General features: G+C 37.0%; 1 protein-coding gene across 1 annotated transcript in view; it reads left to right on the top strand.

Moving 5' to 3' along the window:
* The window catches only part of LOC121738625 (sodium channel protein Nach-like), a 75755-nt gene that overhangs the window by 29542 nt on the left and 19264 nt on the right, over positions 1 to 26949 (top strand). Inside the window, exons 4-9 of the mRNA XM_042130811.1 lie at positions 2284 to 2393; positions 4410 to 4575; positions 7251 to 7396; positions 8963 to 9095; positions 10918 to 11082; positions 25603 to 25714. Coding sequence (XP_041986745.1) covers positions 2284 to 2393; positions 4410 to 4575; positions 7251 to 7396; positions 8963 to 9095; positions 10918 to 11082; positions 25603 to 25714 — 832 coding nt within the window. The remainder of the gene's footprint in view (positions 1 to 2283; positions 2394 to 4409; positions 4576 to 7250; positions 7397 to 8962; positions 9096 to 10917; positions 11083 to 25602; positions 25715 to 26949) is intronic.

Below are 26949 nucleotides of genomic sequence, written 5' to 3'. Positions count from 1 at the left end.
ATAGATGGGCAAGCAAAAAGGCGGTCCTGATCTTTCGGTGAGTAATCGGAATATAGAGGTAATTCGGGTTATGAAAATAAAGAAAAAGATAGTATTTTTTCGTACTGCTCAAACACTTGGGCACAATAAAATTGCTCCTGCATAGCTAGCCTGGTTTAACTGAAACCGAGCACCGTCAACGAAACCGGCGAGGGAAAAAGGAGGCACTACACAGGGTGTGCCAAAAAAAGTGATAATACTTTGCAAAATACATGGGGCATGTGTGTTCCTATTATGGAGTTAAAAAAATACTTTGGGGGATGCGTGTCCCTATTATGGAGTAAAAAAAATACTTTGGGGCGTGTGTGTCCCTATTGTGGAGTTTAAAAAAATACTTTGGGGCAATTGTGTCCCTATTATGGAGTTAAAAATACTTTGAGGCATGTGTCCCTATTATGGAGTTAAAACAATACTTTGGAGCATGTGTGTCCCTATTATGGAGTAAAAAAATACTTGGGTCATGTGTGTCCCTATTATGGAGTTAGTAAGTAAGTATTAATTAGGAAATCTGCAGATTACCTAAGTAACGTGCATGTTAACGTATTCTGCATTCTAACTGTGACATAATATGATATATTGATTTATATTTTTACACATAACAACAGCAGCTGTTGACAGCCCTATTGAATCGTTGTGTCTGTCTACCGTTATCGAGCGCCCAATTAGCCTGATGACAGGTGACAGCCCCTACCCAGCCAAAAGCGCTCTTTTATTGGAATTCCTATATGTTCAAAGTTTCATTTTAATAATGAAATTGGCTGGATTGACTTAGAGTAGTTAAATTAACTTTAGCATAAGTAGGTTAGCCAAATTCAGTACCTTTTCGTAATCGTTTCTTTATAGAATGGTAATATAATATGGTACTAGTAATAATATTATGTACACTCTAAGACAACAAGCTATAAGTAATATAGCCTTGTGGTCTCATATGTAACTAAAAAGGGTAAAATTATTATTTTTTAACAAAAAATTAAAACCGACTTCCAAGGTAAAAACAAAAGTAATATTCTTAAACATAATCTATAAAGAATCAAATAATTCTTATTCCTTATTATAGTGCCGTCTTCAGACTTCGCCTTAACCTCAACTATTTCTGTACTCAATCTTCATGCTTCGGAAGTCGGTACCAGCTTACCTTAGCGTAAGTTCTATGTCAAGGATCTCAGAACTTTTCCGGGCTGGTAGCGACTTCAAAAGTACGAAGATTGAGTACAGAAATATTTGAGGTTTAGGCGAAGTCTGAAGACGGCACTATAATAAGGAATAAGAATTATTTGATTATTTTTAGATTATGTTTAAGAATATTACTTTTGTTTTTACCTTGGAAGTCGGTTTTAATTTTTTGTTAAAAAATAATAATTTCGTATACATACGAAACAAAATATGCTTCGTTATATTATTTTATCTTCATTATTTGTTTTTAATAAAAATAAAAAACCAAAGAAGTTGAAACGCAACGTGATTCAAAGCACCAATTAACATCACTCCTGTTTTGGCAGTATTTCTGCAAATAGGTACACCCTTTATTTCGAAAATTTAAAGTGAAAGACACGAGTGAAATCATTTCACGTATTTTTGCTTCGCTTAGATAAGGGTGGGTTGCACCAGAAGCGTGGTTAAAGTTAAAGTTATGGTCAAAGTTATGGTTATAGTTAAGGCTAACTTTAACTTTAACCTTAACTTTGACCACAGAATTTGACAGATAATAGCTGGTCCGACAAGGCTTGAAATGGATGCGATCGGGGGCGTTGCTGGTAAAGGAGAACTGTCAAAAATGGCGTTTTTGTATGATGACAGCGTTAGTTCATTTTTCGCCACGTTCATTCATAGCCTTATCGAGCTCAAGGTTATATGTAAATATGGCGCCATTTGCATTGTAGTTATAGTTAAAAGTTACAGTTATAGCTAAAGTAAGTTGGTGCAACCTACCCTATGTGTTTAAACTCTAAACACACTATACCGAATTTGCGCGGCGGAAGTTCGGCATGATTCCGCCTGCAATGTATTTTAAATTACTGATGACACACCATGCCGAAATTACGTTACGTTATATTGTATGCTTTTGACATTGTTGGCGTAATCATGCGGAACTTCCGCCGCGGAACTTCGGCATTTTGTGTTTAAACACTAAACCACAAAATTTTTGCCTCCTTTCTTGGCTGCCTTTGGCGCCTATGGCGGTCGCCCTACCGCGCCCCCTAAAGACGCTACTGGTGTTATTGATGTACTACCCAACATTTTCAGGTGATAGAGAGTACGCAGGGTGCGATTTGGGACGTGCCTTTCCCGTCGGTGACCGTCTGTGACCTGAACATCATATCACGTCGGGCAGCCAGAGCTTTCTCTTACAACTTGTGAGTAACCTACACTCGTATCCAGGACCAAACGTTTTGAGACTCAAATGATCAGAGAAGTTGATTCATAGGCAGATGGCGGACCAAAGTAATTTGGTCCTGTTATGTCAAACCCAGCCAACAGATCACGACTATAGGTATAATATTTTACGCTCAAGGACCGAAAACGCTCAGTGAGCCGCGAACGCGAACGTCGTGGCCGACGTGCTATTCGACCCCCGACACGAATTTCGCTATGTGGTATTTTTGTAATTACCAGAACGCGTCGTGGCCGTTTCACTGTGACCACAACGCGTTGTGAGCCATTTTTTCGCTCACTGAGCGTCTGTCTTTGAGCGTAACATATATTATATAGAATTGAGAAAACTCGACCAAATGACGTAGGTCCGTTATCTGCCTATAGTGAATAAATTCATTCGATGGTACAATTGATAAGAATATCGTTTTATTGTTTGGTAGAAACTGAACTAGATCGAATAAATTGTCGAGATTGTATAGATTATATTGTTAGAACATTGTACAAATTATATTTTTAAAAGATTAATACTTTTCCACTTTTTGGTAATAAGTTTACTTTAACCCAGTGCTTTTTAACCTGCCGGTCACCAACCCCTACCGGGTCACGAAGTTTTGGTAGGGGGTTCGACAGAGGATGAGAGAACTATTTCAGTAAAAAAAAATATGAATATAAAAAGATACATTAAAAGGAGAATTTTCACACAGGGATATATTCATAAACATAATATTATGCATGATAAAAGCAAAGGGTTGAGGGGGCGCGAAATTTTTTTTTCATTCCAGGAGGGTCGTTTCATTCAACGTTTGAAAAGCACTGCTCTAATATGTAAGAGACACGTACAATATGAAATCTCCAACGTGAGATGTAGAGACATGAAACTTTTAAATTAATATTACGAGGTCTTTGCTTTTAGCAGCATTGCTATACTTCGTACTATGATAGTGGCATTTCAAATTTTTGCTTGCAACGGTGTACCATGTACCATACGTCGCGTAATAAATTCCAATAGCAATTTAGTATGAAGTAGAGCAATGCTGCTAATAGCAAAGACAACTGGGGTTCTCAAACTTTTTGGTGACGGAACCTTCTGTCAATTTCTCCGGTCAAAGTTAAAGTTAAAACTAAATTTTTAGCCTTAACTATAACTTTAACTTTAACCACGCCTCTGGTGCAACCGGTGTCGGGCATTAATCATTTAATTTGTCAATTATCTTGTTAGTTGACTAAAAAAGTAATTGCAATTAAATTAATTACAATTAAATCGCGATTTAACTTTTAATTGCACCTTGCAATTAAATTAATTTGAGTACCGTGTGTCAATTGCAACTTACAATTAAAATAATGGCAACTAACTTTTTTAGTTGTTTCATAAAACAATTAAAAATAACAATTAACTTTATGTATCAAAATGAAATTAGTAAAGATTTAGGAAAATTAAGCTATGAGGATTAGACTTCAGACGAATAAAAAAAAAAAGTATTTTAAAAAGATAAAACTGACTTATACGAGTAGGATTATAATTCCCTATCTCAAAAACTACGAAACCGATTTTAATTAAACTTGCAGTATTCTCTAAGTTACACAATACCTAGCACAACAATATAAAATTTATACGTGGGAGAGCCATGCTTCGGCACAAATGGACCGGCTCGACCGGAGAAATACCACGTTCTCACAGAAAACCGGCGTGAAACCGCGCTTGCGCTGTGTTTCGCCGAGTGAGTGAGTTTAACGGAGGCCCAATCCCCTACCCTATTCCCTTACCTACCCTCCCCTATTCCCTTCCCTTACCTTCCCATCCCTACCCTCCTCTATTTCCCTATTCCCTCTTAAAAGGCCGACAACGCACCTGCAGCTCTTCTGATGCTGCGAGTGTCCATGGGCGATGGAAGTTGCTTTCCATTAGGTGACCCGTTTGCTCGTTTGCCCCCTTATTTCATAAAAAAATTTTTACTATAATTGGATTTGTAGTTTTTAGGATCGGATTTGTGTTTCAGGACTCTACCGAACAATGTGACAGCGGATTTTGTGTTTGAAACTCTACGAATAGCTCCGCTCCTACACTCCATAGTTTTTGCTGACAGCACTCAGAAGCAGGCTTTACATAAACTACAAGATGTATTAGATATGAACGACATAACCATGGAAGGGTTATTCCAAAAGGTTAGTACATCTTCTTCTTTTTATATATAAAATTCTCGTGTCACAATGTTAGTTACCGCACTCCTCCGAAACGGCTTTACTGATTTTTACCAAATTTTATATGCATATTCAGTAGGTCTGAGAATCGGCTACTGGCTACTTTTTACTAATATAAAAATGGGAAAGTATGTCTCTCTGTCTGTTACGTCTTCACACTTAAACGGCTGAATTGATTTAGATGGGTATGGAGCATAAAGTTAATATACCTAGCGGAATAGAGCAACAATCTCAAGCTGTCAAACGAAACCGAAATTGATTTACGTTTACATATACACTTACACACACATCTTTCTGAGAGATTAAATTGTCACGTGCGATAAGTGCCGACTGGACTTCAAACAGATGAAAAAAATTGGTTCTGCTGTCATGTATCACACGTCTCTTTTTACGACGCAGTGTTACTGATAGTGTTAAACTAATATGTATTCTGTGCTGATAGTGACATCTCGCTTGCTCAGGCCTTTGTTTGTCTATTCCGCTAGGTATATTAACTTTATGGTATGGTCTATGCCCTATGGGCTATGGAGTTACTTTGTGACACGAGATAGGACATAGGATAGTTTTGTTGCTGAAAAACGTACGGTTCCTGCGCAAGAAACGAATTTAACCACCTAACTTGACTGATGTAGTATGGAGAATCTGTCAAAAAAGTTGTGGATAGCCTATCCACGGAAGTGGTGAAACAGGCCCTAAGCTATGCCCTAAGTATAATAAACGCCCCTAAAGTTACTACAGTATATCAGTTCATATTTTGTAGTAAATTGAAACGATCGATTGAGCCCTGGGGCTCGACAAAGCCCTTATAGGGACTTCGCGAGCGATATATAATATGAATCGTTTTAAAATATCGGATCGGACACCAGCGCGCAGCGTACAGTCACTAAGGTTTAAATCAGACCGCAACGCGACGCGTAGATGTATTCCTAAATTTGTATTGTATGGATTTGACAGATTTGCAAGATGTCCACGCAGTGTCCACGTAATTGAAATCTGTTAATGGCCGCGTTTTCTTCGCACGAAGACGAAATTTTAATACAATTAGTTAGTAAAAACGCACCTTTATTGTGACTTGTGAGTAGTGTTGCCAGGTCCGATTTGTTTTCAGTCGGTACATGAGGTCAAGAAAATCGGGATTTAGGGTTGCAGATCGGGACAAACAAAAAAACAAGGGGTTTTTAAATTAGGGGTTAATTTATTGCATTCTATATTAATAGTGCAAGTTTAGTTTTATATTATCTATATCAAATATCGCTGACCCCGGCAATAAAGGCGTAATATCAAAAATCGTTTTGTTCAGGAGAGATAAGCTATTATATTTATAAGCAAAATAAGCTATTTTGTTTATAGTGCAGCGTACAGTGGTCCAAAACAAATGTATGATGTCTCATATGAAAGTTAATTTTTTTACCTATTTAACCATATCAAAATAATTGTAAAAGTATAAAAAAATATTTAAATAATTGAAAAAAGTATAATACAACTAATAAGCGATATTGTTTCAATTGTAACAATGTTTATTGACTTTATAAAAAACGTTAAACCGCTTGAGATTTACGGCTGTAAGAACATAATACGACGTATTTTTCGCTTTAGATTTCGAGCGTACCAGCCGATTACTCCATTCTTCTGGGGAATCTTACAGCGAAAGCTTAGTTGTATCGTATCTTCACCGGTTTTTTTAGGTATGTTTCATAGAGCTGAATACAGTTTAAGTCATAAGAGAATTTTCGATTCAATAAAGCTTTTGTCATTTATTATACCCAAAATATTATTTTAAAAATATTAAATAAATAGGGGTGATAGACTAATTCTCAGAGAATCCAAAAATCAAATAACATTAAAAAGGGCGTAACCGGCGTTTACCGCTTTGTTGCCCGGGGCCAGCGATATGTCTTTATTCTAAAACAAGTAGTCAGTCTTGCTTGCTGTATTAGTAAAAATAAAAATTAAAAAATAAAGTCGTAAAGTCGTATACCTATAATTAATGGTTACGCGTCCCGATTAGGTATAAATCGGGACGCGTCCCCAGATCCTTGAAAATTGGGACATCCCGCGCAAATCGGGACACCTGGCAACACTACTTGTGAGGGACAATATTTGAGACGAAATTGGATAACCGTTTTTTCGGAATTAGAGCACATAATAATAGAAGGATAATATCATTGTCTTCTTCCGTTTCCGTTTCGTTCCGGTTCCGTTACCAAAAAATATGAGAACCCCAGTTTTAGGGTGTGTAAACAAAGTGACAATAATACTTACTTTCTTCCGCGCTCAGTGAAACTTTGGTACGAACTGTCATCAGTACTAAGTATTTCCGGACCAACCTGCAAACCTTCAAGAAGAGAGCGTATTCCCTCTCTTAAAAGGCTAGCGACGCACCTGCAGCTGTTCTAACGTTCCGAGCGTCCATGGGCTTCCCATCAGGTGACGCGTTTTCTCGTACGCCGCCTTTATTTAAAAAAGATTGTGTATGTGTCAGAGTTCACTGTATAATATTACTAAGATTGCGTTTCCACCGGAGATGAGCTAAGCTGCGTTACGAGGAATATGTTTTTAAGAACCAATAGAAACGCTTAATTCGCCTGACCACGTCGGCGCAACGATTCCTAATTATTGTCCTCTTCACTAATTTCCAGCTGTCACCAGCTGCATCATGCAACGACCTAGTGGAGCGGTGCATGTGGAAGACGACCATCTACCGCTGCGAGCAGCTGTTCCAGCATGTCATGACGTCCATCGCTCTGTGCTGCACCTTCAACTACTTCGCCGTTGATACTGACATGTAAGTGACAACTGACATGGCGTAGCGTCCGGTCCCTGGGACAAAAAAAAGATATATTCAGAGAAGTTGATTCCTAGGCAGATGGCGGACCTACGTCAATTCGTCGGATTATGTCACTTCAATATAATTCGTGACCTGTTAGCTGGGTTTGACATAACGCAACCAATTTACGTAGATCCACCATATGCCTATGAGTCGACTTCTTCGATGGTACTATCAGAGAAGTTGATTCCTAGGTAGATGGGGGACCTACGTAGTTTGGTCGCGCTACGTCAAACCCAATTTAAACAGATCACGAATAATATCACGGACATAATCCGACCAATTGACGACGTAGCTGCGTAGGTCCGTCATCAGCCTAAGAATAAATTTATTTGATAGTACATAGTACATAGTTACATACCAGTGGCACTATAGATAGAAAAATCAGTAGGCCGACTACTGTTGTTGAAGCAAGTTTAATAGTCCCTGATTCGATACTCTTACGGCCGTTCCCAATATTTGATATATCTCTGGTTTTGCCCTACTAGAGATAGGAATAGCTCACATTAGACATTAGAGACATATATTTTATGTCAATTGTGAGCTATTTCTATCTCTAGTAGGGCAAAACCAGAGATAGATCAAATATTGGGAATGGCCGTTAGTGCCTTTGAAGTTTAAACACACCATGCCGAAGTTCCGCGGCGGAAGTTCGGCATGATTACGTCAGCATTGTCAAAAGCATACAATATACCGTAACGTAATTTCGACAAGGTGTGTCATTGGTAATTTAAAATACATTGCAGGCGGAATCGTGCCGAACTTGCGCCGCGGAACTTCGGTATGGTGTGTTTAGACACTTATAGTATGTCAGGCATCACGATGCAAAAAATTGAACAATCTTGATCATGTCATCTTTCAAATAAATAAAGAAACTAGATCAAAATCGATCCATCCTTTTTCATGCTACGATTCTACGAACACACAGACATACAGACACATACACCTCTTTTTGATCGAGGGTTAAATACAGGGTGTAACAAAACTAAGTGATAATGCTTTATGGTGTGTAGTCCCTTACCGCGAATAATAAAAACTGAGGAAACGTAACATACTTCAACCGTTTTGAATTTGGTTCCTTTTCGCACATTAAAATATGGCAATAGCAACGAAACATACACTCACGAAATAAAGCCGTCGACATTAATTGTCACTTCTATATTTACACAAAATTGTGTACCGAATACATGCATAAAGTACGCATGTATTCGGGCACATTTTATAGATTCGTGGACAAATTTTTGAGACAGTTACTCTTCATTATATAGTTTTATTATTCGTGGGTCCCTTATATTTAGTTCACTGTGAAAGTAGTCTGTAGTAGCGCTGAAAGAGTTTTTTTTCATCTTTGTATGGACAAAAACACGCGGGCGCTTGCCAATGCAAATCACAAAAAGTCCTTTTTCAGCGCTGCACTTTCACAGTGTTCTTTATATTATACGGATTACAAACACACCCTAAAGTATAATTGTAACTTAGTTTTGTAACTTTTTTCACCGTTTCACTTGTTTATTGTGTTTTTAGCAACGCCGGCTTGATACGAATGTCGGCTCCGAGGCGGGTCGCATCGTGCGGCTACCAGACCGCACTTACAGCGCTGCTACGTACCGACCCCTCCGATTACTACAGCAGCGATGTAGCGTCCTTTGGAGCTTTGGTATGTACCTTCAAGTGCTTGTTCAGACACAGCGGGAACCGCGCGTTTCTCGTGTAGAAACCGAGCGGTTTAACCGCAGTTGTGTCTGAACAAGGACTAAGGGTCAATTCAGACCGCAACGTGACGCGTAGATGAATTTCGAAAGTATGGATTTGACAGAATTTAATTGCGTGAGACGTCATGCAAATCTGTCAATTCAATACAAAAGAAATGCATACGCGTCGCGTTGCAGTCTGAATTGTCCCAGTTCCGTACCCAAATGGCAAAAAACGGAACCCTTATAGATTCGTCATGTCTGTCTGTCTGTCTTTCTGTCTGTCTGTCTATCTGTCTATCTGTTACAGGGAAGCTTTAACCCAATTTTAATGGAATCTTTTACGCATGTAGGGAAGCATAAAATAATAAAGCATAAAACTACAAAAAAAAAAACATAAAATACTTTAAACAAAAAAATACATTTAGAAATTGCAAAATAGTATAAATAATAGTATCTTCTGTAGGTAAGGAAAAAATAATCAAACATAACACTTAAAATATAAAAAAAATACAATAAAAATGTGTATAATAATTATAATATAGTAGTTACAGGCTAAATAGTGTAAACCATTATTATGTTCTGCTTAACATAAAGATTGACTAAGAAATAAAGATTGAAAAAATTTTTTATTTAAAACTCAACGTCCACCCGTGCGAAGCCGGGGCGGGCCGCTAGTGTTAAATATTTTCTTATGAGAAAATGATTTTGGTATTACGTATGTATGAGAATTTTGATGGCTACCCGGCCCCTTAATACATTTGAAGCGTATTTTGCGATACGAAAAATCGGAAACGATAATATCTTACGTCACAACAGAGAAAGGCGCAGGACCGTCTTATTTTATGCGCATCTGATGGATCATTTTGCTTGTCAGACAATCAGGTGATGGCCTGCATTATCCTATCCAAAATCGGAAATAACATGTTTCAAACACGGGTATCAAACCCGCAACCTCCGAGTCAAGAGCCACACTATAAGTCTCAACAAACAGACCACTTAGATCCCGGGGTCCAATTAGTTTCGCTCGAGTTCATATTAAGAAACGAAACAACTTTCGCGGTCCGCACACCAAAAAAAAAAAACTTAAACAAAATATTTATTTACTTTATCAATGAGAAGTTTCAGTTTTTGTTGCTAATTATCTCTCTGAAATTTGGAGTAAAAATTAGTGCAAGCTATTGACATTAAATCCTAGAGATTTTCATCAGTAAATCGAGATCGAAATTTATTTTTAACGAAGTTCATCTTCGAAAATGCTGGGTCCGCACTCCGCACACAATGAATCGGGGGTCCGGATGCGGACCGCGGTCCACTATTTGGTCACCCCTGACGTAGACGTCATAACTTCATATTATTATTTGTATAGCGTCAAATTACTTGCAATTGTCAGCCCACTGTACAATACAATTTGATTTCATTATGAATATTATGATATAATATCTGTAAAATTATAATTTTGCGGAATACCTATGTATCGTATTTCGATGCACATTATCATAAATTGTGAATTATCAATTATCATGTACGATTGGCTTATTGTCTGTATGACAAATTAATCAAATAAATATATAACTAGGTACGAAATATTTTTTCTGTATTTTAATTATTATGGGTACCTGGATGCCTAAAATATATTTTTTTTCATTAATTTATTTATTTTAAGAGTTATAAGTAAACAGGATGTAACAAGACAATGTGATAATGTTATAGTGACCAAAAGCATAAAATGGAGTTACTATAATATCATTATCAGAAGTGGCAACTGCATCAACATTTTGTCCTCAGGTGTTCATAGACAACGCTTACAACTGGCCGGACCTGGACACACCGGTTCGTCTGGTCAACCCAGCCACTGAGGTGCTCATCGCTTTGTCTCCCGAGAGGACTTACTCTACACCTGGGATTAAGTCATTCTCTCCTAAGCAACGGCAGTGTTATTATAACGATGAGGTAATTTTTTGGATAGTCACAGGGCTTTTCTAAGGGCTCTATGCGTGTTGTCACAAACGCGCGAATCTGGTCCGCATGCAGGTGACAACTTGTCCGCATGGCAGGATAACATCTATTAAATGATGAGGATGCGAACAACTTGCAAGCGGAAGATCTGCTCGCCGGCGATGACACGAAAACGGAAAATGACACGATGATAACAGGAAAAGCACCCTGACAGTTTTTGGTTTTGAACAGCTTGTTGATTGGTCAATTTTTTCAAAAAACCTCAAAAATCGGGCACATGCCCGAGTACATAGTCGGTTCATTTAGGTTGTTATTTCCATCCATGTTCCAATGAGCTTGAACTCGTAATGGGACCAAACCTCCTATTAAAAAAGTGGTGTAAAAATTAAACAGCTGGCTAAGTTATATGGAAGCTGTTAACATAGTTTATGTAGGTAATGAACTTTAAAGAAACAAGTAGGCAGACTTAATTCCTTTGTATTTCTATGTTCACTGTTTCAATTTGTTTATCGCGTTTCTTATTTTCCTCATTAAAAACCATCATTTGCCTTTTCTCTTTCAAATAGGATATTTCAAATAGTCAAAGTTTTCACACTAGAGCCAGCATCAGCACAAACAATAAAAATAGTTCGACATTTGACAACGTTTCTGATATGACGTGTGCAACATTTCCGATTTTGGTCATATTATTAACTGTATAGTGTATACCCAAGGGCGTTGCCAGCCGATGGCGCAGGGTGGGGGCAAGTTGACTTTACCTACTACAATTCATACTTTTCTCATTCTCTAGGAATGAGAGAAGTAGGTATGAATTGTAGGTAAAGTCGGACAGCACATGAAGGTTTTCACTTGTACTACAAGCCTTATATCTACAGCGATTGTAAAAACAGTATCGTAGTACTATATAAATATAATATATTCTGTGATAGTCAGAGTCCAATGTTTAAAGCTACGAGCTTGAGCTCTTGACCATGCAATAAAAAACTTGTAAATAAGTTATAATAACATTGTATTTTTTTAATTATCTGATTTTAATTTATAGTGGTCGTTGTTTGCATTATATTTGGCAACTTTTTTAACTTTTTTAGAATCGCTGGGGGGGGGGGGTTATGTGCTAGTAGAACCCCCTGCTCCGAGTTCCGACCTTTGCGTAACATTTCCTATTATCACTAGCTAGTCTAGTACAGAACAGAAGTGACTAGACATAATATACAGTTTCGCATCATGATTTTCAAGTTTGAAAACTATTTGATTACTTTTATATCAGTTATGAATCAAAATCATGCTTTTGTTATGGTATTCGATCCGACGATTATGATTATTTATCGAACAAACTGTTTTGCGTCAACTGTTATCATCACTTAGATAATCGCGCTCTAAGATCTCATTAGTTTCCTTATATTTGTTTGTTAATTTTTAATTGACATTCTAAGTGGTGAAATTTGCTGACTTGAATTTTGTAAAAGTGGCGGATACTTTTTTGCTGTTTATTCCGTATAGCTATTGGTGTTCCACTGATGAGCTAATCCTCAGATCAAGACTCGTGAACCGAAATAGGTCTTTCGGTTAACGAGTCTTGATCTGAGGCCATGGAAACGTTCATTCAGGGGTCAAAACTCATGACCATGAGTCAGGATAATATCATAACTCTAATATATTATAATATAATGATATCACAAGAGCTATAAAGTATTACTGCCGCACTCAGAGTGGAAAATTAATTATTTAAATGTAATTAATTAATTCAAAAATTTTTCAAAATTATCTGTCAAACTCTTCATTATTAAAGGTTAATCATAATTAAAATGTCTCTGAGTACGGCGGTTAGACGTATTTCTTGGTATTGTGTAACGACTTCTAAGGGCCAGCATTACGAAGCGCAACTCGGCGATGCATTAAAGAAATAGTTAAGATGTAAAATGTAATATATTCGTAATCCAAACATTTACGTTATTGAAAAATTTCACACTTTTCACTATAGGACATTTTACGAATTAAATAGGACCTACGCGTAGCTGGGACTTTTCAATGTTTGCTGCAAGCGACCGCAACAGCCAAAAAATTATACAGGGTGCAATTAAACTTATTCATAACATATTCACGGGCCGCAATAAGACTGCAGCCGCACTGCTTGCGCCATAATGTGAAGGCGCTCTAAATAACGTAAACGCGTTGGATTGTTTGACAATCAGTGGATGTATTATATTATAACGTCAAAGTATGAATTAATTTATTTTCTTTCATACGAATTAGTGAATGATCTTAATCGTATTACGATAACGCTTACGATTAAATCTTAAGCATACGTACAATCTGCATGAAATAGACCAAAATAGTATAATTTTTTCTGTAACAATGAGAAAAAAAATTACGTGAGTTTTGCCGAGACTTATCTTATATATATTAGGTGAGATTTATCTCGACCCCCTCCGCCCCTTAAACATGTAAACCTCACGTAATTTGTGGAATCTTTGTATGATTAATTATTATTAAAGTATCCTATGTCCCTTTCCAGGATTCAAAGTAAGTATCTCTATAAGTATTAAATTTAAGAAAATTTATGAAAATCGGTACAGCGGCTTCGGCGACAACAGCGTGAAGAGGTAACATACAGACAAACAGACAGACAGGCAGAACAATCACGCTTTCGCATTTAAATAATTGTATGGTCATAGGCAAGGTGTAGAGCTAAAAATACGGCTAACAAACGGCTCAACATAGATAATAACAAAGCTATTGCCTGTGACTTTATCCGCGTTAACATAATATAATTACAAAGATGGACAGTTTTCCTCTTTTTGTTTTTTTTTTTTTGATTTTTTTTTAAATCAAAAGAAAATTGAAAAAATTGAAAAGGCGGAAAAGTCTGAAATAATTTTATTTTTCTCTGTAGTCACCTAGAAGGTCAATACACTTATTAGTTCTATAAATTAACTTTTAGATATCCTCTAAAAACATGATTCTTACTTGTCCGAAAAATGCGCTATTTGCCGCCTTGAGCTCTTTCGGAAAAACGTATAACCACGAAGATCTTTTTTTAAATTTGGAAACAAAAAATAATTGCTAGGGGCGGTCTGGACTGTGGGAAGGATGGTTGATTTCTTCAAACCCGCAATCTCGCACAGCAGCCTTGGCAACTCACGCAGAACTGGTGCGTTGTCGTGAAGAAGCAACAGCCCTGCGCTCAATTTCCCGCGTCTTTTTTCTATCATTGCTTGTCAAGATGTATTCACATAATATGACGAAGCAGTTACTCGTATACTCTGACCTTTTTTGATGTTTTTTAAAGGTTTCTTTGAAATTAAATCAACTATGTAACACAATATTAGTAGAGAAACAACAAAAAAAAAAAACAAACCCTATTTATTATATACCCCCGTTTCTTATGCTAGATATAAAATTGAAAATAGTATAAAATACTTCTTGTGACAAATAAGAAATACGTGTTAGCCATGAGAGACCATAGACACACAGAAAACTGTCGTGAAACAGCGCTCTCACAGAAAACCGTTTCGTGTTTCGTCTAGTAAGTGAGTTTGTCTAGTAAGGGCTCGAAAAGTTGAACATTTATGTTGGGCCTCCCCAACATAAATGTTCTTCTTTTCGAGCCCTTTCATTTGGTATAATATTATGTCTCAAAGTGCTTCATTAGTGGGTTCGAAGTGTGCCCCTCCTTTCGTGGCTGTAATTTTTGCTCAGCGATGGTGAGTCAGTCAGTCAGTGAGGACTTAAGTTATTTTATAGTAGGGGCTTATACAGGGGTTCCCAATCTTTTTCAGCCTGCGTTGCAGTTATACGTCTATTACAAAAATATACACAAATAAACACCTTTAATGATGATAGTTAGGTTAAGCAGGTAAATATAATAAACAAATATTTAATTATCTACCTGCTTTGTCTAATTCGAATTAAGATTAATTATTGTGGTTTCGGATAATGATGAAGGATCGACTCATGACGCGACGCCCCTCTTGCCTTTCAATTTTCACGGTGCACCAGGGCGCCGCGGCGCGCAGCTTGGGAGTCCCTGGTATAGAAGATGTTAAATTCAAATCGGATTCAAATCGGATCAGCAGTTTTTGTGTTAAAGAAAAAAGTTTGATACAAAATCTTACCCCCTCTTTGGTCCCCTTATAAAACTTAGGGTGGGGGAAAAAATTATACACCAGATGTAAATTTGAAAGAAGACAAGATATCTGCGAAAACCGCATTCAAATCGGTACAGTAGTTTTCGTGTGATGCTGGAACACACATACAGACAGACAAAAAAACTAACCACAATTTTGGCTTCTTCAGCGATGTAGTGACACCTCCCGCTTTTTATTTTTTGAATATCTTTAATGTACAGAATTTTCATTTCTACAGTTTTATTAATTATTTTGTGTAAGTATAGATTTTAATAACAAAACAGTCTATTTAAATTAAAACGTTTTTTAATACTTAAAAGTCGGTTAAAATGTTTGTCTGTTGGTCCATCGAAAATACTCCAAAAGTTTTGGAGAGTATAATTTATAAAATTTTGCGCAAATAGACCACGCGAATAGATACTACTAATTGTAATCGCAAGGAAAATTCCGTTTCTTGCGATAAAAAAAAAAAGATAAAAATTATGCGCTCGCAGTCGCAGGGAACCTAGCTGGGAGGTCTAGTAGGTAGGTATATAAGTACCTTTTGTAAGAGAAAAATGTTAATGTTAATGTTTGTTTCTTTTAAATCGACCTGATGCAAAAATTTGCCACAGATATTTGATAATTGTGGAAAATCATAACAGTTAAAAATACTTATATTAAAAACACTCCCTATTTATTTTCATATTGTATTAGAATTATTAGAAAACTTTTTTTTTCCAAAAAATTTAACAAATTATTGCATTGTCATTGGCTCTTATTACGAGTACGAGTTTATAAAAGCTTGTTAAAAATGTGCGGTTCCCGCGAGATTTGCAACATCAAGTAGCATGATATAGCAGATCTCGTTAAATATAACAATTATTGACGCACGTCCATTATCAGAATATCTTTCCCTATACGCTATCGGCTTCGATCAAATATTTCTGTATTTGATCGTGGCTATCGGAGGTCAGTTTGACGTTTTCGATGCGATAATTATTCGTAAATACGCAAAATTTTCCTTATTGATACTTTAGTAAAAGATAAATCTATACCAGGGCTTCCCAAACTCAACCCAGGCCCTAAGAATACTTTCTAATTTTAGAACTAGCCTACCCAACATAGGTTATCAATTATCATAAAACACTATTTGGACATTATATTGTTATTGGGAATAATGACCAAATCAAAACACACGCATAAAAATTTAAGAAATATTTATGAAAGATATTAAAGCATCGAGAAAAATAAACATATTTGATATTAATTATAATTAAAGCCAGCAAGGCTGGCTAATATGAAGGATGCGCTTGCTTTTCTGAGCATAGCTTCTGAAACCGGGGATTTAGACTGCCCGGGATGTATGAAAGACATAATGGGCGAGGTGTTTATACTCGATTTGGTTGTGTTGAAATGGGACGCCCCGGGGCGTCGCGACGCACAGTTTGGGAAGCCCTGAACTCTATACTAATTATAAAGTATTTAATATACCTAGCGGAATAGAGAAACAAAGGCATGAGCAAACGAGATGTCAATATCAGTAACACTACTGCGTGGTACAAAGAGACGTCTGATATAATATTATAATTATGACAGCAGAACCAATTTTTTTCATCTGTTTGACGTCCAGTCGGCACTTATCGGCACGTTCTCTTCACGTTCGGCAATCTCTTAGAAAAATGCTAGTGTAAGTGTATACGTAAACAAATTTTTACACACAGACGTAAATCAATTTTTGGTTTCGTTTGACAGCTCGAGATTGTTGCTGTACTCCGCTAGGTATATTAACTTTTTGATACTAATATTACAAATGCAAAAGTGTCTGTCTGCTTCTTCTTCACGCTTAAATGACTGAACGAGTTTACATATTATGCTATTTGGTATGAAGATATATTTTTGAGTCCGCACGACAAACGAATTTCTCCGCAACGGGGAATTGGAGTATTGGAAAATTCATGACGGGGGCGCAGATGCAGCGTATGGTCCCCTTAGAGTGGTGGGGGGAAAATGTTTTATACACCAGTAGATCTAGCACGGCCACCAGTAGAAATGCGAAAGTATGGACAAACTGTGGAGATAAACTTAAGGTAGCGTTCCGATCTTTTTTCGTTCCCGAAAATTCAATTAAAATGCCACTTTATGACAAACTATAGTCCTAAAAATTCAAATAATTTCTTACTCTATGACATATACAATAGTCTGTCATAAAGTGGCATTTTAATTGAATTTTTGTCGGTCGCGATTGGCCGCGGTAAAGATCGGAACGGCACCTTTAGTTTATGTCCACAGTTTGTCTATACTTTCGCATTTTTGGAACGAAGTTCTTTATCGCGTATTCGGCGTAAATCTAAAGGCTAGATAGAACGATATTTAACCTGGATTTGACCTCGACACTTTTTTATTAGTGCCTGCATGTTAGGGACAGAGGGCGTTGATAGTAAGTATTCCTGTGCGTCAACTAGATGGCGTTTTTTTTTAATAAACAGCGACGCGTTGATAGTATTCATGGGCATCAATAGATATATATATTTTTTAATTTGAGTGTATACTATGTATACAGGTTTTTGAACATAAGAAATAACTTTGTTCCATTCGGGTGTCCCTTGACACGTCTTAAGTTCTTTAAGTTAGTCGAACTAGTTAGTACCAATTTGTGAGCAATAAAGATCTTACTATCTAGCTATCTACCTAAAACAGTTGGTACTTATAGGAAATATATCTAAAAGGGTGTTTTGGCGCATGTACTATCAGATAAGTTCATAGCAGTTGACGGACCTTCGTAATTTGGTCCTGTTACGTCAAACCCAGTCGACATATTTTACGAATTAGATTGAATTGACACAATCCTACCAAATGACGTGGATCCCAAAAGGATAAGACATAACTTACTTTCAAATGGATGAAATCATAGGTTCTTGGTAGTGCCTCGTGTCCTTAGAATACCTGCGAAGTTGTGTGGCTCTAGGTGTGACACCTGGTGCCTTACTCCCGAAACTGATATCGATTTCGATTTTCGATTTCAACGGTTTTTGACACTTTAGACATCCTTTAGACATCTAAAATAGGGCTATTTTAGATGTCTAAAGTGTCAAAATCTAAAATCGAAATCGATATCAGTTTCGGGAATAAGGCCCCTGGTCAGGTACCAGGTAACAAAGTTGACTAAAAATGAGTCTTACTTTACTTATTTTCAAATGGCTAATATTTATATATAATTTGTAGATTATTGTTCTGAACTAGTATCATGTAGTGTAAGACACTTTTCAATGACCAAAACTATTATCACACGTTTTAAAAATAACTTTGTTGCTATTTTTTTTCAAAGGCGTTATTTTTATTTTATAAATTAATATAACACCTTAGAAAACAATACGATGTTGCAAGAATTTATTTTCTATCAGCTGTTGCCCGCGACTTTGTCCGTGTCAGCATACTGCATAGTATAATAACAAAGATGGATAGTTTTCGCCTGTTTCCTTACCCAAAGGGTAAAAACGGGACCCGATAACAAAGATATTTCAGCCTGTCCGTCTGTCTGTCTGTCCATATCCAGACTGTACCTCCCCTTTCTAACATGTAGTGAAAATTATTAAAGTATACAGGGTGTAACAAAAATAAGTGATAATACTTTAGGGTGTGTACGTCTTCCTTGTAGAGAGTTCACTGTGAGAGTAGCAGCGCTGAAAGACCAAAATTTTTTTTCACTTTTGTATGGGGAAACTCGTGACGCTCGGGCCCTTGCCCATACAAAAGTGAAAAAATTTTTTCGTCTTTCATAGCTAATACTTTTACAGTGAACTCTCTACAAGGAACACGTACACACCCTTAAGTATTATCACTTATTTTTGTTACACTCTGTATATGTTATGTATGAGTATTTTTGGTCATATACCTAGTCAAGTGCCTACCTGCACAACTGTTAGACCCAGATCCCAGAGCGATAAGACAACTTACTATCACAATATGGATGAAACCTTAGGTTCTCAGTAGTTCCTTATATACTTAGAATAATGTTTAAAAATGTCTGTCTGTCTGTCTGTAATTTCTTCACGCCCAAACCGCTTAACCAATATTGCTGAAATTTGGTACAGATATACTTTGAGCCATGGGGTTAAAGTATACCTATCCGTTTTTTCCGGATTATTTTTTCCGGGATAAAAAGTATCATGATATAATTTCCTGGGAAAGGACATAATATTATTATTATAATATGATACTTTTTGACTGACTTCCAAAAAGGAGGAGGTAATGCGTTCGACTGTATTTATCTTGTTTTTTTTTTGTATGTTCAACGATAACTCAACCGCTTGTGGTCCGATTTTCAAAATTCTTTTTTTGTTGATATTTTTACACATTATGAGTGAGTGAGTGAGAGTGAGTATAGCTCCATGTAGAGCTTCACAAATTCGAAGGACTTTGTTCGCAATGTTATTTGGTTCCTTTATTACATAATATTTCGATTTTCCATAAACTTGGCACTCATTTAGATCTCCATTCTTTTTACAACGAAGACCATAGACAAACATAATGTATTTTTTTTTTATGAAATAAGGGGGCAAACGAGCAAACGGGTCACCTGATGGAAAGCAACTTCCGTCGCCCATGGACACTCGTAGCATCAGAAGAGCTGCAGGTGCGTTGCCAGCCTTTTAAGAGGGAATAGGGTATATTACCCTATTCCCTCTCTCCCCTATTGGGGAGGGTAGGAAAGAAAAGGGAATAGGGGAGGGTAGGGAAGGGAATAGGGGAGGGTAGGGAAGGGAATAGGGTAGGGGATTGGGCCTCCGGTAAACTCACTCACTCGGCGAAACACAGCGCAAGCGCTGTTTCACGCCGGTTTTCTGTGAGAACGTGGTATTTCTCCGGTCGAGCCGGCCCATTCGTGCCGAAGCATAGCTCTCCCACGTTTGGACTAAACTTGGCTCTTCTTTTTTACGTTTATGTTTTTGGTGGGATACAGAATTTAAATGCGTCGACATCAGGTCCGTTTTGCCTTGGAAGTTGTATTTGATAGATAACACGTAGATTGTAGAGTCATATATTTTTTGTGTAAACAAAAATATTCTAAATACAGTAAACAGTGACAAACCACTAGTATTAGTAGGAATTATAGAGTACGTCTGTGTTTGGTTAAGACTAATAAAGTAAACGTATTTTTACAATATTGTGATAACAGACAAAGGAATTGGTGCCTGAATGCCTAAATTGGTCAATTAGTCCAAATTACAGGTCATTGCCTTTAGACAATTTGATAGTGAGGTGACGCCGCGTTAAAGTAAAAAATCGTTTTGGATATATGTTTTAGATCGCTTGTTTTCTTTTTGTTTTTTGTTGACAAGAAAAGGAAGAGCAAGAAATGGAAAGGGCGTAAGCGACAAAAGGTTTTTTTCACGTAGGTAATTTAAAAACCATGTTTACCAAATGTTTCATAAAATCTATGTACAAATTTTGGAAGCTTAAATCACTCTCTGTTGGCAAAATTAGAATCCTTAAAATTAGAAATTTATAGAGGTCTTTTTGATTAATGATTCTGTGTTATAAAAGTTGACCAATCGTATTATCCTATGGGTAAGTAATTCAAAGATAAAGACATGATGAACAGTGACAATGAACTTTAATTTCTTAGCTTTAGTAATAATTTTGAGTAAATTAAAATCTTTAAAAATCGATGTCGCTGCAGCCAAATTGTCAAGGTGTCACCTTAAGACTTAAGTAATAGCGCATTAAAATCTATGGTAATAATATCTATGGACGCTTCTCACCACTTCAGTCTGGCCACGTGCTAGGTAGGTACCTGAAGGACTTGTGTTACAACGTCTTATAGTCAGGGAGACCTAGAACTTCTTTTTTATTACTAACAAGCTAATTTTTTCATTTTAATTTTAAGTAAAATATAACTTTTGCAGGCCACCTGGATGGCAGAATGTAAAGAATCATATTTTATTATAATTTAAAGTCCTATTTTATGCACTACATGCTCGCAATAAATATATTTAAATTCATTTCAATGTGAAGCTAATATTAAATTAATAAATCTTTAAGCCGCTTAGTATAAATGTCGTATAATGAGCAATCTAATTGAACTAATAGGATTACAGGCAATATAATATACTTACGTGGAAAGGCATCAATAGAGTACCTGAAAGACCGAGCTTTGCTGTTTGAACGGCAACGGCTGCACTCGATATCCTTATGCAGCCGTTGCTGGGAAATCAAATGTATTTGGTTTCCCAGCAATAATTGGTTTCTCAAAACATATTGGTTCACAAGGGTATTAGGATATATCCTTATCTGTATTTATGGGTAAACTCTTCAATATAGATACGATAGACTGGCCCACAAGGGTATTAGACATTATACCCTTGTAAGCCGGTCTATCGTATATTTAGGGGGAGTGGACTTGGTCTCTGTTTGAGTGTTTGGTGAGAGTTTTTCAACCGAATTCAAAAAAAGAAGGCTATAAGTTCGACCCGTATGTGTGTAATATTTTCAGAAATGGCCAGTTTTTGTATATGTTAGTCTATTTCCCGGGTTCGAACCTGCTTCGAACCCGGGTGGAGGCGTGTACCTATGAGACATTTTCTGATCTCAAGTACATAATACGGACGCTCGTACGGTGAAGGAAAACATCGTGAGGAAACCCGCACATAGTTGGTCCCAGACGTATTGACTAGTTCTTTTCTCTGGACTAGGCCGACTATGACGCAAGAATGCCGATGCGCTTGGGCAACCATACGGACATTTAAAAATCTTGTCCCAGGCACTACAGTATTTGAGGAGTGGTTACTTCGCTCTGAAAAGTTCTGTATAAATCATGCATAACGGATGTAAAGGCCTATTTTAGTCTGTTTTCGTGTCTGAAGTCTGAACAAATGTTCCCAAAAGTATGCTATGTATATTTTTATGTTTGTGTTCGCATATCTCTGGAATAAAGTTAAAAAAATATAGACAACCCCCTACTCAAAACTCTAATAAGTTTCTGGAACTAGAATACAAAATCTTAAGCCGACCAAATCACTAATGACTAGAGTGAGTCTAGACGTTGCATAATTTCATTAATTAGAATAAGTGAACCCATGAACTCTAACTATGTTTTGTACCTCGTATGTTTAATGAAAATGTTTTTATTTATCTATACTTAATATTATTAATTCGAAAATGTGTCTGTCTGTTACTTCTTCACGCCCAAACCTGAGAAACGATTTTGCTGAAATTTGGTATGAAAATACTTTGAATCCCGGCAAACGACATATAATACTTTTAATCCCGGGAAAATGTGCGGTTCCCGCGCGATAAGCGAATTTTTGCGCGACGGAGTTGCGGGCATCATCTAGTTTAACATAAATGCAAATTTTCCAATAATCAGCTGATGATGATGAACTATTGTTTAACGGCCGTTCCCAATATTTGATCTATCTCTGGTTTTGCCCTACTAGAGATAGGAATAGCTCACATTAGACATTATGGCTCATTTTCATTGGTCGATAGGGCCCGCATGCGGGGTGCGGGAGATTTCTGAAATGCATGCCACAGGGCCCGCATTTGGGAAACCGTTTTCATTAGTCGATAGGGCCCGCATGCGGGGTGCGGGAGATTTCTGGAACGCGTGCCACAGGGCCCGCATTCGGGGAACCGTTTTCATTAGTCGATAGGGCCCGCAGGGCTGGGGAGAACCTCTGTGTTCGTCGCCAGTTACAGACGTTCTTGCCATGGAACAACAATTGATGTTACGGCGTCACTGAAGGAGAAGAGAAAAAGATTTTGGGTGCGAATTTTACTGAGAAATAGAAACAGGCATGGCGCGTCAGAAACATTGTGTAAGGAGTTACAATTGCATTTGGAGTGTGATACAGTAGAAGATCATGATAATTTTTTTAAATTATCTAATGACTTATTTGAAGATTTATTAAATAAAATAGAAACACGACTTCAGAAAAAAGACACTCAATTTCGTGAGGCATTATCTCCAAGATTAAAACTTGCGCTCACATTACGTTATAGGCCTCTTGGATATCTCTAGTGGCGCGGCCAGTGGCAGATTCAGGCAACACGTGGGTGTCAGAGTGCGATCAGCTGTGAAATACGGTTTACTAGTTTAAAAATGAAAACACGTTGAAAACGTTAAAAAGTGCACTGAATAAGGAAAATATGGGCGGTACGAGGTACTGTAATTGTGTTGTAGGGTGCAAAAATTCAAAAACTCGGATTCGTGAATTAACGTTTTATTCGTTTCTGAGACGGAATTGGGAAAAGTATCGAAATCAACATGCCGATTATTAATCATGCATAAATCTAAATCTCGCATGAATATTTATAAAATATCACGTGCAAGTTATTTTTAATATCATTGTTTTATGTATAATAATATATTGTAATTGAAAAAACGATATAAATAAAATTATTATCGGTTCAATATTTATTACTAATTCCTTCAATAATCACTTTCGCATTTATAATATTATTATCATACTAATATACTAATTACTGATATTACTAATTTACTTATAATATTAAAAGTGCGAAAGTGTGTCTGTCTGTTACCTCTTAACACCTAAACTGCTGAATAGATTTTGCTGAAATTTGGCATGGATAACTCCATGATATATTCTTAAGAGTCCCGAAAAAGGACATAGTGGCGTAACCTTATAGTCCGGGGCCCGTGGCGTAACCTTATAGTCCGGGGCAAATTGATGGGGCTCTATCAGTAAAAATCGTCACGTTTATAATAAACAATATTATGTACTTAAAAATTTTTGCCCATTTGGGTCGGGGCCCGTGGCATTTTGCCAGCCCTATATTTACGCCACTGGACATACGATACTTTTTGTCTCGGGAAAATGTACGGTTCCCGAATCCCGCGCGGTTACTCCGTTGTGCAAGAGTTATGGCACAACGGAGTTGCGGGCGTCATCTAGTAAATTTATTATATTACATATTATTAATCATAAAAATCAAAGAAAAATTTCTTTGATAATGAAATACATCTGCATTTTCCATTTTTATTTTGCATGTTGGTTGAAAAGTTGCTGAAAATATATTTGTTTATATTATTCAATACATAGCTGCACTTTCACGTCGTACAGTCGATTACCTACTCTGGTCTGTGGTGTTACTTTTACACGGATGATTCGATCTCCATCATCATGGATTTCGAAGACTTCATGAACATGATTGCTTTGGAATTAGTTTGTGCTCTATAATGTTTAATTAGGTAAACAACCTGTTTTTAGTAATAAGTAATAACTAAGAAGATGATCTTACAAATAAATAAATACAAAGTAAAAATCATATTCAATGAATTTAAAAGAATATAATATTTTCATGATCGTGTATATTTAAGTAAATATAGCTTTCGATAAGTAGGTACTGATTTTCCGCGGAAAAAGCCTGCGTAAATATTATGAAGTCCACAATCAATAATATTTTGGCTCATTACTTTTTATTGTGCTAAAAATATAAACAATTGCAAAAAAAGTACAGTGACTTGTATGAGAATCATATGAGAAAAGCGCCCGTGAGTTTCCGACGTCAACCGACCTGCGGCGTTGCCGTAGCTTAGTAACGATATCCAAGAGGCCTATTTAGCTACTGGAGATTCTTACAGAAGCTTGTTTAAGCGTGGCAACTCGCGTCCTGCAAGCTGTATATCGACCGATAAATTTCATTGGTCGATATCACGGTCGGTAATAAAGCATGCGGGCAATCCCCGCAGGCGGTGTAACGAACACGTATCGACTTGTAACTTTCATTGGTCGTTATCTCGGCTGCGGGGACTGCCCGCATGCCGTATAACGAACGAGCTAACGACCATTGAAAATGAGCCATTACGGCCATTCCCAATTTGATCTATCTCTGGTTTTGCCCTACTAGAGATAGGAATAGCTCACAATTGACATAAAATATATGTCTCTAATGTGTAATGTTAAAGATATTCATACATTCATACATATCTCTAGTAGGGCAAAACCAGAGATATATCAAATATTGGGAACTGCCGTTAGAGACATTTATTTTATGTCAATTCAATGTTAGCTGTGATCGGTTGTATGTCAAACCAGAGATACATTGAATATTGGGAACGGCCGTAAGACACTCTCTGTCATGTCGGCTTTCAAAAAAACTAGTTTAGGAGTCCATCCGTTTTTTAGAGTGAGTATATAATTATGATAAATGAAAATCCGGGTTTTCTGAGCTTGTCTTTTGGTAAAATCTTGCTCCTAACATTAATAAAAAACGAAAAGCTAGAACACCTCGAAAAACCCGAGTATCCATTTTAATTTTTTTTTTGCGATCCATAAAACCGGGTTTACCCGGGTTTTCACCGGGTAAACCTGGGCTCAATGCCCTAGTCGGGGGTTAAAATATTCATAATCAGAAAAGTAATAATGAATTTTATTTTTCACAGGTTAAAATAGGCGACTTCAACCAATATTCGTTTCACAACTGCATGGCAATTCAAAAGATCGAAATCCTTAAGAAGTACTGCGAATGCGTCCCATTCTTCTTCCCGATGAAAGGTACATTCGTTCTTCATTAGCTGTTTCTAAGATCCTCCCTTTGCCGTTTCGTATTCAATTTGCAATATTGCGGAACAATTTCTCGTTTTTCATTGGTGTTGCCTTATGCCGTAAAATTATATTAATGTATCGGGCAATCTATTTACGGAAATTAAAAAAAAAGAAAAACCTAGGACGTGACGTGGCGTTTGTGACGTGGGAGAGCCATGCTTCGGCACGAATGGAAGCTCGACCGGGGAAATACCACGGGCTCACAGAAAACCGGCGTGAAACGGCGCTTGCGCTGTGTTTCGCCGAGTGAGTGAGTTTACCGGAGGTCCAATCCCCTACCCTTTTCCCTTCCCTACCCTCACATATTTCCTTCCCTATCCTCCCCTATTACCTTCCCTACCCTCCCCTATTCCCTCTTAAAAGGCTGGCAACGCACCTGCAGCTCTTCTGATGCTTTCTGGTGACCCGTTTGCTCGTTTGCCCCCTTTATTTCATAAAAAAAAACGAGCGCTCGGCCTATCACTCGGCAATGTGTTTATACATGCACTGGCTTGCCACTCTACTCGGTAGGGGTGATAAATATATTGTCAAAATCATAACTCATCTTTTACGCCGTAAGCGGTTAAACTACCTGTAGAATAACCTAGCTTAGCGTATAAAATTGTAAAATTTTGTACAACGTAAAAATGAATTTTGCATTTAATTCTCATGAATACTTTTTACTATGAGTTAAAACAATTAGTTTCTATACTATGGTTTATACAATGAAGGTATAATATTTCAATTTTCCTATTATATAAAATTTCTCGTGTATTTTCATTGGAACATGATCCCGACAGCTCGCATTGTTGTAATTTACATGGAAATATCGAGATCCATACATTAATAGGCCAATTTAAAGGGATACGTAGCAACGCTCGACAACAGAGCACATAATAATATTATATTTACTACATATTATTATATTCAATACATAATAGGGACTATATCTGCATAATCTGAATATACAGTAACAAAACAAAGTGATAATACTTTCGGGTGTGTATGAGTCCATTATACAGAGTTCATTGTGAAAGTAGGAGCGCTAAAAAAAGATTGTTTGTGATTTGTATGGACAATTACTGCCCCAGCGTCATGTATTTTCCCATACAAAAGTTACTCCTTCAGCGCTGCTATTTTCACAGAGAATATAATCTATAGTTCTATGTAGTGTGTATACACTACATAGAACTATAGACTATATT

This window comes from Aricia agestis, chromosome Z (assembly GCF_905147365.1).
Source record: "Aricia agestis chromosome Z, ilAriAges1.1, whole genome shotgun sequence".
Classification (NCBI taxonomy): domain Eukaryota; kingdom Metazoa; phylum Arthropoda; class Insecta; order Lepidoptera; family Lycaenidae; genus Aricia; species Aricia agestis.
The sequence above is the reverse complement of the archived record's forward strand: the minus strand, read 5'-3'. Positions and strand labels throughout refer to the sequence as shown.